This window comes from Osmerus eperlanus, chromosome 7 (genome assembly GCF_963692335.1).
Source record: "Osmerus eperlanus chromosome 7, fOsmEpe2.1, whole genome shotgun sequence".
NCBI lineage: Eukaryota > Metazoa > Chordata > Actinopteri > Osmeriformes > Osmeridae > Osmerus > Osmerus eperlanus.
In genome coordinates, this window is record NC_085024.1 from 20,331,286 (window position 1) to 20,348,350 (window position 17,065).

The 17,065-nt window shown below is 53.5% G+C and overlaps 1 protein-coding gene across 1 annotated transcript in view; it reads right to left on the reverse strand.

The window, feature by feature from the left end:
- The window catches only part of ddr1 (discoidin domain receptor tyrosine kinase 1), a 33,287-nt gene that overhangs the window by 7,119 nt on the left and 9,103 nt on the right, over window positions 1-17,065 (reverse strand). Inside the window, 13 exon segments of the mRNA XM_062466227.1 lie at window positions 221-340; window positions 2,177-2,384; window positions 3,043-3,191; window positions 3,194-3,208; window positions 4,940-4,993; window positions 5,676-5,837; window positions 6,095-6,341; window positions 10,499-10,685; window positions 11,674-11,776; window positions 13,835-13,982; window positions 14,165-14,317; window positions 14,757-14,832; window positions 16,618-16,649. Of these exon segments, the coding sequence (XP_062322211.1) occupies window positions 221-340; window positions 2,177-2,384; window positions 3,043-3,191; window positions 3,194-3,208; window positions 4,940-4,993; window positions 5,676-5,837; window positions 6,095-6,341; window positions 10,499-10,685; window positions 11,674-11,776; window positions 13,835-13,982; window positions 14,165-14,317; window positions 14,757-14,832; window positions 16,618-16,649 (1,654 nt within the window).

Consider the following 17,065-nt stretch of genomic DNA (forward strand, 5'->3'; position numbering starts at 1 on the left):
TTTGCATGCACACAGACTGTCTCACCCACAAATCCATCCTGCCCCCCCCCCTCAATCCTAGCCTTCCTTTTACAGAAGTAATAACCACTACACTAGGGGGAGCGTTTAGTTTGGCCCTTAGTCTACTGGAGGATGTGTGTTTCTGCACTGTGTCTGTGGGTCCAGGCCTGGGCAGAGCAGGGGTGTATCCTGATGTTGTCCCCGGTGAGAGAGCTCTTACCCTGGGGAACATTGAGGCTCTTTTCCTGAGCCTGGGAGGTGCTGGGCACAGCCAGGGGCCAGGAGCCTTGTCTCTGATCAGACAGGAGCAGGTGATACGCTGGGTTGTTTAACAGCAAGGCTGGGACACACACACACGACACGTGCGATGCAAACAGACACGACCACATGGACACGTACCGGGGAGAACGAAACAAAATTGCAGGACGAACGCAACACAACACAGAACACAAAACAACAACCGTTAACAGAACACACAGCATATCCGTTACAGTGCAAGCAGGGAGGGGGGGGGGAGGTTGCAGGAAGAACAAAATCCAAACGGCATCGCGAGTGGGAACAGGCAGAGGTTAAGACAACTTGGGCCCTGCAGGAGAAACAGCCCCCCAGGCAGGCAGAATAATGTTTGCGTTCCGTCCTGTTGTTCCCCAGCATACGTGGCACTGTTACAGCTTGGGAAGACTGCAGGCCGGACTCCCGTGGAGCTGGACAGAATCGCTCCTTCCTCCCTCCTCCCCCCTCCCTCCTCCCCCCTCCCCTCCTCTCTCCCTCCTCCCTCCTCCCCCCCTCCCTCCTCTCTCCCTCCTTCCTCCTCTCTCCCTCCCTCCTCTCTCCCTCCTTCCTCCTCTCTCCCTCCTCCCCTCCCTCCTCTCTTCCTCCTCCCCTCCATCCCTCCTCTCTCCCTCCTCCCCTCCCTCCTCTCTCCCTCCCTCCTCCTCCCCTCCTTCCTCCCTCCTCTCGCCCTCTCTCCCTCCTCCCCTCCCTCCTCTCTCCCTCTTCTCCAAACTTTATTCCAAACCGTTCCTCTTTCTCCTGCGTGCCTCTAAGAACAATTGAGCTTTTGTGTGTGTGTGTTGTTTGTTCTGAGCTTGGACTCTGAAGGCTCGGTGGTTATTTGGCTGTTTTGTGTTATTTACATTTCATGCGAGTGTTTTTTTAATAAGCATTTGTTTAAAATGTACCACATTGTCTTGCCCTGTTTTTCTCCCCGTCTTGAATATGCTGCATTGATTTAACAAACCGCTCAGTCTGATGTTGCTCAACCATTAACACAAACAAAGGATATAAAAACCCCTACTGCGATCATCCTCGTTCTCATTATCGCCGTACATATTGAGAAATCAATTATTTAACTAAGAATCTGTTAAAATATGGATCTGTCTGTTTCTCTGATCCTCTCTGTATCACAATGTCATAGTTGTGTGAGTAGAAGTGTGTGTGTGTGTGTGTTTTACCTGATGGTGGGGTGTTTGTTTGAGTGTGTGTGTTCGGCCACAGTCATTGATTCAAGCAAAACCCCTAAATATATCTTCCGGTACAATTTGAGTCTGTGTGTTTGTTATGTGTACTGTGTGTGTGTTCAGAGTGTGTGTGTGCATGTTCAGAGTGTGTGTGTGTTCAGAGTGTGTGTGTGTGTTCAGAGTGTGTGTGTGTGTGTTCAGAGTGTGTGTGTGTGTGTTCAGAGTGTGTGTGTGTGTGTGTTCAGAGTGTGTGTGTGTGTGTGTGTTCAGAGTGTGTGTGTGTTCAGAGTGTGTGTGTGTGTGTGTTCAGAGTGTGTGTGTGTTCAGAGTGTGTGTGTGCATGTTCAGAGTGTGTGTGTGTTCAGAGTGTGTGTGTGTTCAGAGTGTGTGTGTGTGTGTGTTCAGAGTGTGTGTGTGTGTGTTCAGAGTGTGTGTGTGTGTTCAGAGTGTGTGTGTGTTCAGAGTGTGTGTGTGTGTGTGTTCAGAGTGTGTGTGTGTGTGTGTTCAGAGTGTGTGTGTGTGTGTTCAGAGTGTGTGTGTGTGTGTTCAGAGTGTGTGTGTGTGTGTGTGTTCAGAGTGTGTGTGTGTTCAGAGTGTGTGTGTGTTCAGAGTGTGTGTGTGTTCAGAGTGTGTGTGTGTGTGTGTTCAGAGTGTGTGTGTGTTCAGAGTGTGTGTGTGTTCAGAGTGTGTGTGTGTGTGTGTGTGTGTGTCATTACCGGTGCTGTCTCTCTGGTCTCTGGGCCTCAGCAGGGCGCTGGGCTCCTGGTACTCCCCCTCGCCCCCCCTCTCGCCCTCCCTCTCCTCAGGGGAGGTGTGTATGCGCTGGTAGCGGCTGGAGTAACTGTGGGTGTTGTTGATGACCACGTTGTCTGACGGGACGGACAGATGGACGCGTAGCTCATCGCTGGACAGGCTGCCCTGGGCCTGGGGAGAACCACAGTCGATCAACACTTGTACACACGAGCACAGTGGCTCTCAACCCTGGTCCCTCTATGTTCTAGATCAGGGGTTCCCAACCCTGGTCCCTCTATGTTCTAGATCAGGGGTTCCCAACCCTGGTCCCTCTATGTTCTAGATCAGGGGTTCCCAACCCTGGTCCCTCTATGTTCTAGATCAGGGGTTCCCAACCCTGGTCCTCTATGTTCTAGATCAGGGGTTCCCAACCCTGGTCCTCTATGTTCTAGATCAGGGGTTCCCAACCCTGGTCCTTTATGTTCTAGATCAGGGGTTCCCAACCCTGGTCCTTTATGTTCTAGATCAGGGGTTCCCAACCCTGGTCCTTTATGTTCTAGATCAGGGGTTCCCAACCCTGGTCCTTTATGTTCTAGATCAGGGGTTCCCAACCCTGGTCCTCAGGGACCCCCAGCCTTGCATGTTCTAGATGTTTCCCTCCTCCAACACACCTGATTCAAATGGATGAGTCGTGACCAGGCAGAGCTGGATAACGAGTCATTCATCTGAATCAGGTGTGTTGGAGCAGGGAAACATCTAGAACATGCAAGGCAGGGGGTCCCTGAGGACCAGGGTTGAGAGATACTGCCCTAGCACCTAATCTCCCTCTCTCTTACACACACACACACACCTTGCCCAGTATCTTCTTCCAGTACTGCCTCCACAGAATGACAGCGATGACAGCCAGGAGCAGTAATATGATGCCCACCAGGCAACCAATCAGGATGGCTGTGTTGCTGCTGTCGTCCTTGGCGACAGGAAGTCCCGCCCTTGGGTAATGGCAGCAAAGTCAGCTCCTAGACAGAAAAGGGACAATGACATGAGTCTGGTGTTCCAGTGCGTTTGTGTGTTTAAGGGTGTGGGTGTGTGTGTGTGTGTGTGTGTGTGTGCGCGCGTGCGCGCGTGCATACTGAGTGTGTAAAACTATGCAGGACATGTTTCTGGGTGTGAGCGTGCACATATTTGAACATTTATATCTGCTTGTGTGGCTGGCGCTGTCATGAGTGTGTGTGTGTGTGTGTGTGTGTGTGTGTGTGTGTGTGTGTGTGTGTGTGTGTGTGTGCAGTCTGTGTATTAGCACTGTCTGCACGGAGGCGACTTGGAACGTGTCAGTGTCACACCCGCATATTTAAAACAGGCTTACTGACTGTGTGTGTGTGTGTGTGCGCGTGTGTGTGTGGGGAATGGTAAGTTGCTGCATTCAGGCCCTGTGTGTGTAAACGTTAGAAATGCCCATGTGAGAAGGGTCTTTCCCTCTGGTCTTGAGAACAGAATGTGAATGCTGTGTCTGGGTTCCAAACAACCATGCACTTCAGCAGGTCTGACTGTGTTCCGGCCCTGCACAGCCCTACTGTGTGCAGGTCTGACAGTGTTTCCGGCCCTGCACAGCCCTACTGTGTGCAGGTCTGACAGTGTTTCCGGCCCTGCACAGCCCTACTGTGTGCAGGTCTGACAGTGTTTCCGGCCCTGCACAGCCCTACTGTGTGCAGGTCTGACAGTGTTTCCGGCCCTGCACAGCCCTACTGTGTGGAGGTCTGACAGTGTTCCCGGCCCTGCACAGCCCTACTGTGCCGTCTGACGGCAGTTTGAGATTAAATATGTCTTGAGTTAAACTTTGGGTAAACTTTGCCTTGTAAACAAACAAAGAGACCCAGTTGTAATGGACTAGGTGTGAGGGCTGAGGGTCGGGATATCAAACGGCAGTGCTAATAATGAGGCTCCAGGACAGAGTCAGACGTAACACACACACACACAAAGTTCAGTTCAAACATTTGGTCAGAAAGCCAGCCAGAAGTGTGACCAGTATTTCCTCTCTTCCCCTCTCCTTCTCTCTCTCATGCATGTTCAAAGCAGACCCACACACAGCTCTCCTTCTCTCTCTCTCTCTCTCTCTCTCTCTCTCTCTCTCTCTCTCTCTCTCTCTCTCTCTCTCTCTCTCTCTCTCTCTCTCTCTCTCTCTTCATACGTTCAGCGCAGATCCACACACAGCCTGCCGACCACGGCCGACCCCGCCCTGCACACCACAGGCCCCAGCTCCACAGCAGTACAAAGCCTCACTGTCCAGCCTCCGGGAGGTCTGACGCTCCACAGACGAGGCCTGGGAGAGCATGCAGTTTGGTGCCTGCGAGGTGCTGTGTCATGATGACAGTGCAGAACCATCACACGGCTGACCGAGGTTAGCGGTGTTAGATTCAGGGGGCTTATCTCTGGAGAGAGAGAAAACAGGGAAGAGGAGGATCATGGACGCTGTGCCGAAGACTCCCATGATCCTCCCTGTTCCTGTCTTCTCCCGTGTTCTCAGGGCGAATGAAGAGTTTATCGAGGCGCCGGCGCGACGCCAAAGAAGATGTGCTGAGGCTGATCACTTCCTTCTTCCATCCAGCCCCAACCCACCCACTCTCTCTCTCTCTCACCCTCACCCTCTCTCTCACCCTCACCCACCCTCTCTCTCTCTCTCACCCACCCTCTCTCTCTCTCTCTCTCACCCTCCATCTCTCTCTCTCTCTCACCCTCTCCTTCCCTCTCACCTGAGAGTGTGCTGTTACCCGTGCCGTTCGTAGTGGGGTTGGTGGAGGGGGGTTCTGGTAGGGCAGGGGGTGATGGATGGAGGGAGAGGGCGGTGATGGATGGATTTTTGAAAGGGGAAAGACAGACAAAAGCAATGGGATGACATCAGGACCAGGCCGGAGAGGTCATCTTTGGCATCCTTTTATGAATGAATACGCATTTTGTTTCTGTAAGCGAGTTCTGTCTGTCGTAACAATTCACACAATAGCCAGGCACTGCAATTCATTTCTACTTTCGTGGCTGCTGCCTGTATCTCCAGAGTGGTCTAGTCCTCCTCCTCCCTCCCCCCCCCCCCCCCCCCCCCCCCCCCCCCGCCAGGGGGAGATAGCGATGAGATGGTGCCTGGCTGGGGGCCATGGCTTTGAGGCGGCAGCCTCTGATAAAGAGCAGATCAGGCTGTCTGCTTTGGCACCCTACCTTTCTGGGCACTGCTTTAAACATACAGCTCAGACGTCCTGCAGACATTTACATTTATAAATTAAATTTAGTCATTTAGCAGACACTCTTATCCAGAGCGACTTACAGTAAGTACAGGGACATTCCCCCCGAGGCAAGTAGGGTGAAGTGCCTTGCCCAGGGACACAACGTCATTTTCGGACTGGCAACCTTAGGGGGGGGGGGTTGAGAGGGGGATACAAGGAGAAGATAGAAGGGGGGAGGCGGGGGGGGAGAGAGGAAGAGGGTCAGGGGGCTTACCGGAGGGGCCCATGGTGGAGTTGGAGGAGTTGGATCCAGGGGTGGGGCTGGTGGAGGTGTGGAGGACAGGAGGAGGAAGAGGAGAGGAAGAGGGGTCCGGAGGAGCAGGAGGAAGAAGAGGAGGAACTGACCCAGTCTCTGTACCTTTCTCCCCAAAGGGCTCTGGGAATACAACAAATTTAAAAGGCATAATTTAAAAAAATATGATAATATCCTAACAGCAGCAGCTCCAAAGCCGAATGAGACAGGAAGTGGCAGGGCCACAGGCAGGAAGTGGCAGGGCCACAGGCAGGAAGTGGCAGGGCCACAGGCAGGAAGTGGCAGGGCCACAGACAGGAAGTGGCAGGGCCACAGACAGGAAGTGGCAGGGCCACAGACAGGAAGTGGCAGGGCCACAGACAGGAAGTGGTCACACCCACCGGAGTAGAAGGAGATCTCGCTGATGAGCAGCCAGCGGTCGGCGAAGGCAAACTTGCAGCGCAGGATCTGGGCGGGGCGCCCCCCCAGGGGCAGGGAGATGGGCCGGGATGAGGGGTCCTTCAGGTCCTCCAGGGGCACGGCCAGGACCAGCGCCCCCGACCAGGGCTGCAGTAGGCCCGGCTTGAACTGGCACTCCACCCTGCTGAAGACCCGTACGCCCTGGGTGTGCCGATTGTTACTATGCACCTGGAGGGGGAGGGGGGGGATGAGGGGGGGGGGGGGGGGGGGGGAGGGCAGTCAGTGTTAGGACAGATTATAAACACATGCCATGGGGAGCAAGGTAAACATGTTTCTAACTTCCTGAACTTCACGGCCTGAGGCCTGTTTCATTAATCGAGACGAAAGAATAGGATTCAATTAAACTATAGAAATTAAACAGTTTTTTAATCCTGTCGAGGCTTAATTGCTTTGGCGCGATGCGGTGTTGGGCACAGACGCAAAGACCGGATGGGAGAAACGTGAGAGGGAGGAGGGAGAGAGGAAGGAGAGAGGGAGGTGGAGAGGGAGGAGAGAGAGAGGAAGGAGAGAGGGAGGTGGAGAGGGAGGAGAGAGAGAGAGGAAGGAGAGAGGGAAGTGGAAAGGGAGGAGAGAGAGAGAGGGAGAGAGGAAGGAGGGAGGAGGGAGAGAGGAAGGAGAGAGGGAGGAGAGGGAGGTAGAGAGGAAGGAGAGGGAGGTGGAGAGGAAGGAGAGAGGGGGGGGAATTCAATCTTTTTTACTGCTTACAAGAAAGACATGACCAGAGAGAGACAGGGAGACAGAGAGAGAAAGCAAGACAGACAGAAAGAGGGAGAGAGAGAGAGACGCCTCCATAAAAGAGCTGATATATTGGGTGCCAATGCTAGCTGGCGAGAGAAAGAGGGAGAGAGGGGGGGAGGGGAGGGGGGAGATGGAAAGGGGGATTTTTACGAGCAGGGTAGACTGCAAACTGTAGATCTCAGAGATAGGGGAACGGGAGGGGGGGCAGAGGAGCGAGGGAGGTGAGAACGAAGGAGAGGAGGAGAAGAGGGGGAGAAGGGCTGGTGTAAAGACTCCACTGACAGGTTAGTCCTTAAGCTGACACTTGCTGTAGGGCCAAAAGCCTCTCTCTAACTGAATACACATGTGTATGAACACGCGCGCATGCACACACGCACACACACACCACCCACACAAGCACACACGCACACACACACCACCCACACAAGCACACACGCACACACACACCACCCACACAAGCACACACACACCACCCACACACGCACACACACACCACCCACACAAGCACACACACACCACCCACACACGCACACACACACCACCCACACACGCACACACACACCACCCACACAAGCACACACACACCACCCACACACGCACACACACACCACCCACACACGCACACACACACCACCCACACACGCACACACACACCACCCACACACGCACACACACACCACCCACACACGCACACACACACCACCCACACAAGCACACACACACCACACGCACACACACACCACCCACACACGCACACACACACCACCCACACAAGCACACACACACCACACACGCACACACACACCACACACGCACACACACACCACCCACACAAGCACACACACACCACCCACACACGCACACACACACCACCCACACAAGCACACACACACCACCCACACACGCACACACACACCACCCACACACGCACCACACACACCACCCACACAAGCACACACACACCACCCACACAAGCACACACACACCACCCACACAAGCACACACACACCACCCACACAAGCACACACACACCACCCACACACGCACACACACACCACCCACACAAGCACACACACACCACCCACACACGCACACACACACCACCCACACACGCACACACACACCACCCACACAAGCACACACACACCACCCACACAAGCACACACACACCACCCACACAAGCACACACACACCACCCACACAAGCACACACACACCACCCACACAAGCACACACACACCACCCACACACGCACACACACACCACCCACACACGCACACACACACCACCCACACAAGCACACACACACCACCCACACACGCACACACACACCACCCACACACGCACACACACACCACCCACACAAGCACACACACACCACCCACACAAGCACACACACACCACCCCACACAAGCACACACACACCACCCACACAAGCACACACACCACCCACACACAAGCACACACACACCACCCACACACACACACACACCACCCACACAAGCACACACACACCACCCACACAAGCACACACACACCACCCACACAAGCACACACACACCACCCACACACACACACACACACCACCCACAAGCACACACACACCACCCACACAAGCACACACACACCACCCACACACGCACACACACACCACCCACACAAGCACACACACACCACCCACACACACACACACACCACCCACACAAGCACACACACACACCACCCACACAAGCACACACACACCACCCACACAAGCACACACACACCACCCACACACACACACACACCACCCACACAACAAGCACACACACACCACCCACACAAGCACACACACACCACCCACACAAGCACACACACACCACCCACACACACACACACACCACCCACACACACACACACACACCACCCACACACACACACACACCACCCACACACACACACACACACCACCCACACAAGCACACACACACCACCCACACAAGCACACACACACCACCCACACACACACACACACACCACCCACACACACACACACACACCACCCACACAAGCACACACACACCACCCACACACACACACACACACCACCCACACACACAAGCACACACACACCACCCACACACACACACACACACCACCCACACACACACACACCACCCACACACACACACACACACACACACCACCCACACACGCACACACACACCACCCACACAAGCACACACACACCACCCACACACGCACACACACACCACCCACACAAGCACACACACACCACCCACACACACACACCACCCACACACACACACACACACCCACTTAGGCGCTGGGGGAACAGCTGCTTCCCAAGACACAGAGGTGGACATGTAACTGATTCTATCTGGAGGGGGGGTGCTCTAATAAGTCAACAAAGCCTTCTGGGTAACCTCCCCCCCCCTCCCTCCTCTGGGGGGGATCAGAACTTGCCGGTACAACAACGCCAGGGACTTGGAACATATGTTACATGTTCTACTCTGCTTTCCTCTCCTTTAAATCTCTACTGTTCAGAGGAGCTTTCTCTGTTTCCTTGGTGCAGAGAGGTTATCCCGCAGGTCTAAGCCTCTTAACGTCTAGGAGAAGTGATGGTATAACTGCAAGCAGATGCAAACTATTCACTATCCACTGTAACCTCTTTAACGAAACAAGCAGGAGGGGAGCAACATCTGCCTGTCTTCCAGGCAGGAAGGCAGAGGGGCGCGTCGGAGGAGGTTAGTGTGAGGAGAGCTTTGGGAGAGGGGCAGGAATACGGGATAAATGTCACGACGACCTCATGAAAACCTCGGTTACGGGGCTGGGAGTGAGCAGGTACTTGTCAGAAAGAGCAAGAAAAACGTTTTTTTAAGGAGTTTTTTTTTTTTTTTTTTAAAGGAGAGAAAGGCCGGAGAAGAATAAGAAGGCTTAGCTGTGGCATTCCAACAGGCTGGGAAAGAGGGGTGGATTTAGTGTTTGGGAAACGCAACACGCACATGCATGCACGCACACACATTTAATGTACACACACAACACTCTGGGCTAAACGAGCTGCCTCATTATAGTGTATACACTGCATGTACAACGGGAATTAAAACCGGTCAATTAGGGCTCATGGTGGGTGTTTTTCACCCTAAACCAACATTCCAGGAATATTCCAGAAGGCCCACAACAGGAACATAACTCAAACTGAGTTGCTTCATAGTAAACCCCAAACCCCCCTGGAGCCTCACACAGACAATGATGCAACTTAGTGGCTCCTAAAGTTGCTTATCGCTGACAACCCAACCATGATGATTAACAACAGCAAAATGAGAAACAAATTAAAACAGGCCGATGGAAATTGTAGACAATATGCTATTGGCTGGCCACACCATCATGATAAACGACCCAGAGATGAGATCTCAATCTTTACGTGTCTGGTGAAACGTCGGTAAATATCGGTCAGTTTAATTATTTAATGAGGGAGATGGGAATTACTGGGGAAGCTTTAACCTAGACAAAGAGAGAGAAGCAGAGAGAGAGAGACACACACACACACGGACACCCGACCCCCCGTCCTCCAGGAGCCTCTGGTACCTGCATGGTGTGGAAGATGCGGGTGTCCTCGAAGTGGAACTCGATGTCCACGCTGCCCTGCCCCAGAGCCTCGCGACTCCAGCCTAGGTAGTCGTACCCCGCCCACACCCTCAGCTCCTTGGTCTCAGTGAAGTCATCACCTCCCAGCACGCCGTCACACAGCTGGCCCAGACCTCCGAACTGGACCCTGGACACACACACACACACACACACACAAGTTATTACATGACATACTCGGCACAGTGTGCAGAGAGAAAAAAGACAGTCATGGACGGACAGTAAAGGGCTGGACATGCATACATGTTCTCTTACATTTACATTTTACATGTATTCATTTAGCAGACGCTTTTATCCAAAGCATGAAGCACACATTGTGAACAACCAAAGTAAGTGCCAAAGGGAAGAACCATAAGATCATGTAGTTAAACAAGTTACAATTAAACAACATGAACCGCTATAAGTGCAAGTGTAACTGTGGAAAAAGCAAGCAACAATAATAGCTCCAGTGGCCAGTAGCCCACTCTTGCAGAACATACACTCTCCCTGTCAAATGCACACACACACACGCACGCACACACAGCAACACACAGGGTCACCCACTGCGTCCCCACGGTTCTCTCACACACACACACACACACATCTGTTGCGAGCGCGTCTGGATTGCGTCAAAGCCGTTAGCTCACCCGCAAAGAAAACTTTTAAGGCTCATTTAAGAGGCACATGTGAGTATTAACCCCCCCTCCCCTCCCTTCGCTCCCCCCCCCCTCCCTCCCAGGCCATCTCCCTTGACGATACAGCCCGGAAACAGGCCACGACTCCCTCCGCAAATAAAGACCAGGCCAGCCACGTCCAAATCATGTCATTCTTATTCGATTAGGTGGATGGGAAAATAAACAGTTTGGAGCGAGGCTGAACGGTCTGTCGGTGTGGAGTGTGCTTGGCCCAGGGAAGCTCCCCACACCACTGACACATGGAGCAGCTTACTGGGATTCTGATTCAGACGTCGTTTCAATCAGCGGCCTTCCAAGCCTTCGCTTTCAGGGGGTTTCTTGAGACCCGAAACCGTTGTTTGCTGACGACCTTGGTTGTCGTGGAGCTCTATGTGTTCGGAGGATGTGATGGGCTGTTTGGGGCGGGGGGGGGGGGGGGGGTGTTAATGGTGATTGGATGCTCACCCTGCCTCTGTGCTCCCATCGTAGGTGGAGTCATTCAGGTAGACGGGGGAGCCAGACAAGTGCATGACATGGCCCACTGGAGCTGTGTACGCCTTCAGACCATCTGAGAGAGAGAGAGAGAGAGGGGGGGGAGGGGGAGGAGGGGAGGAGAGAGAGAGAGAGAGAGAGAGAGAGAGAGAGAGAGAGAGAGAGAGAGAGAGAGAGAGAGAGAGGGAGAGAGGGGGAGAGAGGGGGAGACAGAGACATGTGGGAGAAGATAGTGAGAAAAGAGTGAGGGGGGGAAATCCAGAGAGGGAGGTCAATCACAGCACACATAACACACTTCATTACACCGAGCATTACTGAGGGAATGTTCAGTGATTTGAATTTGGACGGCATTCTCAGCTCCTCCACCTCCAGCACCTGCATTAGGGAGCGTAATGTCAGACTGCAGGCCCAGTCAGGAGAGGATAATCAGGCCTCGCTCTCAGGCCGGGGGGACGTCACTCTCAGCCACCAGCTCCCACACCCTCAACTACACATAATAAGCACTGCTGTGGAAGTTAGCTTCACCTGGGACTGGGGTGTGTGTGAGTGTGTGGGTCGGTTTGTGGAATAAGGAGAGTAAGAGGGGTGTTTGAGTGTGTTGGAGTGTGTGTGTGTGTGTGTGTGTGTGTGTGAGTGTGTGTGTGTGAGTGTGTGAGGGCATGGGAGGGAGGTGGTCCAATCGAGGCTTGCGCAACAAAAACTCTGAGCCCTGTTACAAGTTCAGGAGCACAGAGAAACGAACTGTGTGCAATTCCTGAAATTCTGTGGACTCTGCATATCCCAACCTCATCCAGGTCTTTGTGGTCTACGGGCGCAATCGCAGAACGTTGCAGACAGGATATTCCAGGAGGAAGGCCTATCCCCAGATAACGACCCCAGGCAGTAAGTAAGTAAGTAAGCCACAGTGCCGGGGCTGATTTACAGGCAGCTCTCGTGTGAAGGGAGAGAGGCGGTGGGCCACCCATTCATTCTGTGTTAGTCGGTGGTGTTCCACGGACAGGCAGAAACACCCAATGTGGTTTATCTCATCTCAGACGGAACCACGACAGGAGATTAAAGGTGATGGCTTTTTGTGCTTGACTGTACCGGAAGACTCGCACGCACACAGGTACGCACGCACACAGGTACGCACGCACACAGGTACGCACGGACACACACATTCTGTAAACACATCACACGTACACACAGGTACGCACACAGGTACGCACGCACACACACATTCTGTAAACACACCACACGTACACACAGGTACGCACGGACACACACATTCTGTAAACACACCACACGTACACACAGGTACGCACGGACACACACATTCTGTAAACACACCACACGTACACACAGGTACGCACGGACACACACATTCTGTAAACACACCACACGTACACACAGGTACGCACGGACACACACATTCTGTAAACACACCACACGTACACACAGGTACGCACGGACACACACATTCTGTAAACACACCACACGTACACACAGGTACGCACGGACACACACATTCTGTAAACACATCACAGGTACACACACTCATGAACACAGAGCTGGCAAACAGTGACATTAAAAACACTAAGATAGGCAGAAAAACACACAAGGGCATCCACTCGCTATGACACGCACGTCCCACACACAAGGTCACATGACTGAAAGGTAGCGGTGAACTTTCTGACCCACTCCTCTGCATGTCTGGAGCGAGAAGCACTGATGCGCAAACTAAGTCATGTTCTGTGATCTCACCCAAGGTCTTTAGAATCAGTTCAATAATGAATAACTACAACCACTGGAGGTTTGCCAAAGCACACGGAAAGGATTATGTCTGTCTCTCTCTCTCTCTCTCTCTCTCTCTCTCTCTCTCTCTCTCTCTCTCTCTCTCTCTCTCTCTCTCTCTCTCTCTCTCTCTCTCTCTCTCTGAATCACAATCTCTCTCTCTTCTCTCTCTGACACACACACTCTAAAAACCCAGGAGTGAATGCAGAAGCAAGAAAACATGCATTACACGCATCAACAGATAAGTAGACACACACACACACACACACTCACACACATACACAGACATTCACACACAGACACACACACTCACACACAGACACACAGACACACACACACAGGGGATGCAGAGGGTGTGTACCGTTCCACAGGCAGCCGTACAGCTCCACTCTGAGGCAGACACTCATGACCCTGTCAGCTAGCGGATAGAAGCGCACCATGCGGGCCACGATGGGCGGCCCCAGGTCCTTCAGAACCACCTCGTACGTGTTCTCGTTCCCAGACACCACCTACAGGAGGGGGAGTAGGGGAGAGAGGCGGGTGGGACAGAGAGAGAGGGTTAGAAATAGGCCAAAGCCTTGACAGAATTGGGGGGACTGGAAGAGAGAGAGAGACCGAGACAGAGAGACAGACAAGGAGAGAGACAGAGAGAGAGAGAGACAGAGAGAGACAGAGAGAGGGCTCCTCTCACCTCCTGGCTCGAGCGGTCCTTCCAGGTCATCCAGGTCCGTCCGTCTCTGGAGTAGGTCAGCTTGTAGCTCCGGGCGAACTCCCGGCCGTGACCGTCGGCGTGGCGACCCTGGGTTCCCACCAGGGACAGGAAGTGGAGGGTGCGGAGCTCCACCTGCAGGGAAAGGGAGGGCTGAGTCACCGACACACGCTGGAACGCCAGGCTAGCCCTGCTGTGCTTCTGACTGACCCTGAACACCGAGGCTGCTGGGGACATTATGAAGCGCTGATGAAAATGTGTGGGGGTCAGATGGCTGAGCGGTTAGGGAGTCGGGCTAGTAATCAGAAGGTTGTTGGTTCGATTCCCGGCCGTGCAAAATTACGTTGTGTCCTTGGGCAAGGCACTTCACCCTACTTGCCTCGGGGGGAATGTCCCTGTACTTACTGTAAGTCGCTCTGGATAAGAGCGTCTGCTAAATGACTAAATGTAAAATGTAAATTCTTTAGCGTATAGTCACTGATGTTTGAGTCTGTCTGGCTGACTTGGTGTATCACACATATCAACCTAACTTCCGCGTGCTGTGGTGGATGTGGGCGATGAGAACGTATCTTACCTGGAGATACTCAGAACCGCTGGGGAAAACTGATCCTGCAGGACACCATGCTCCATCCCCCTCTCCTGTACTCAACCTGGGGTGGACAGTGGGAACAAGAGAGAGAGAGAGAGAGATGGTTGAGTCACTAAAACTCGTCATGTGACCACGTTAGGCTTGACACTTCATAGCCTGCTGGCTCTATACTCATAACACCCCAAAACAGCTCTGGCACAATCTCCAGAGACCTCCACGGCCGCACACCTCACTCACATCACACTCATTTCACCACGACTCATCAACGTGACCGCGATATTAGGACAACAGCAGTGTCTGTGATGCCGGTTTCTGTTTTTCACTCGGGAACAGGAACGAGGCTACACGACAGCCTCAAGACTGACAACAGAAAAAGAAGATTCCATCATTTCGTAGTGGGAACAGTACAGTACAGTCCCTAGACTGGGACCACAGGGTCACCGCATGAAGACCAAAGACAAGCACCATGAAGCCACCACTGCTGTCTCCACCAAAACAACTTCATACATCCACTCTGGCTGATTGACGATGTCAATAAGTTTCACTGGAATGACATTATGCTAGCTCTGAGATCATCCAGACCACACTGAAGCCACAACGTAACCACTCTGGGCCTCTCCTCTGCCTCTCCTCTGCCTCTCCTGTGGAGCGAGGCAGGATGGAGGCAGGAGGGAGGGAGGAGGAGTGAGGCAGAAGGGAGGGAGGAGGAGCGAGGCAGGATGGAGGGAGGAGGAGCGAGGCAGGACGGAGGGAGGAGCGAGGCAGGATGGAGGGAGGAGGAGCGAGGCAGGATGGAGGGAGGAGGAGCGAGGCAGGATGGAGGGAGGAGGAGCGAGGCAGGATGGAGGGAGGAGGAGCGAGGCAGGACGGAGGGAGGAGCGAGGCAGGATGGAGGGAAGAGGAGCGAGGCAGGACGGAGGGAGGAGCGAGGCAGGACGGAGGAAGGAGGAGCGAGGCAGGATGGAGGGAGGAGCGAGGCAGGACGGAGGGAGGAGGAGCGAGGCAGGATGGAGGGGAGGAGCGAGGCAGGACGGAGGGAGGAGGAGCGAGGCAGGATGGAGGGAGGAGCGAGGCAGGATGGAGTGAGGAGAAGCGTGGAAAACAAGGGAGGGAAAGCCGGGGCAGAGCCTGGTCCAGCAGGCATCAGCCAGCGGGATTAACAGTACAGGCCCATACCCTGCCAAGTCGTTCAGTCCCTTCCTTCCCCTACTCTCTCTCTCTCTCTCTCTCTCTCTCTCTCTCTCTCTCTCTCTCTCTCTCTCTCTCTCTCTCTCTCTCTCTCTCTCTCTCTCTCTCTCTCACTGTTGCTCTCTCTTTCTGTCGCTCTGTCTCGCATGCTCTTTCTCCTCGTCGCTGTTTCTCCTTATCTCTCTCTCCCACTGCTCCCTCTCTCCATTTCCAGAGCAGAAAACACTCGCCAAGTCTCCCCCTCTCTATTGCGTTCCCCTTGCGTACCCTCTGAATTCCCCTCTTCTTCTCTCCTTCCCTCGTCCAGCATGCTGTCCACCCCAGAGTCATAATGAGCGCCTCCCTGAAACCACAGCCAGCTTGTCCTCCCTCCTCCCTCTTTCACACTCTCCCCTCATCCCTCTGTTCCCGTCTGAAATCCCAGATTGTCCTGTCCAGCCCTGATGCCCCTCACACTATTTTCCTCCAAAGTCCTTATTTCTCTCTTTCTTTCACGAGCGCAAAAGCTTGTCAGTAGTGCTAGGAGTAATGAAGCATGTTATGCATGTTAGGATTGACCTTCCTCTCTCTCTCTCTCCCTCACTCCCCCCCCCCCCTCTCTCTCTCCCTCATTCTTCCTCTCTCTCTGGTGTCTCTTAAAGTAGTTGCAGATAATCACCTCCACATGGCAAGACTCTCGGCCAGGAGACCCTGCCCAGCAGGCCAGGGGAGACAAGTAAACAGAGGTACACGCACGTACGTACGCACGCCAACACCATACACTTGCACCACACAACCCTCGTCATAAAAAAAAAGAAAAAAAGAAAAGAAATAAGTGGATGTGTAACCTTCCTCACTGCCATACACACATTCTTGTCTACTGCTGTAGACAAGTGGTAATGTTATCATCCTAATGTGATTTAGAGGCTCACACCCTCTCTTTGTACTGTAATGTAATACAGATCTGTTACAGGGCGCAAACTAGTAGTGAACATGAAGAGGACCGAAGGACCTCCAGATCTAGGCAGACACACACGTTACAGACACACACACACGCACACACACACACACACGTACAGACACACACACGCACACACAGACACACACGCACAGACACACACGTACAG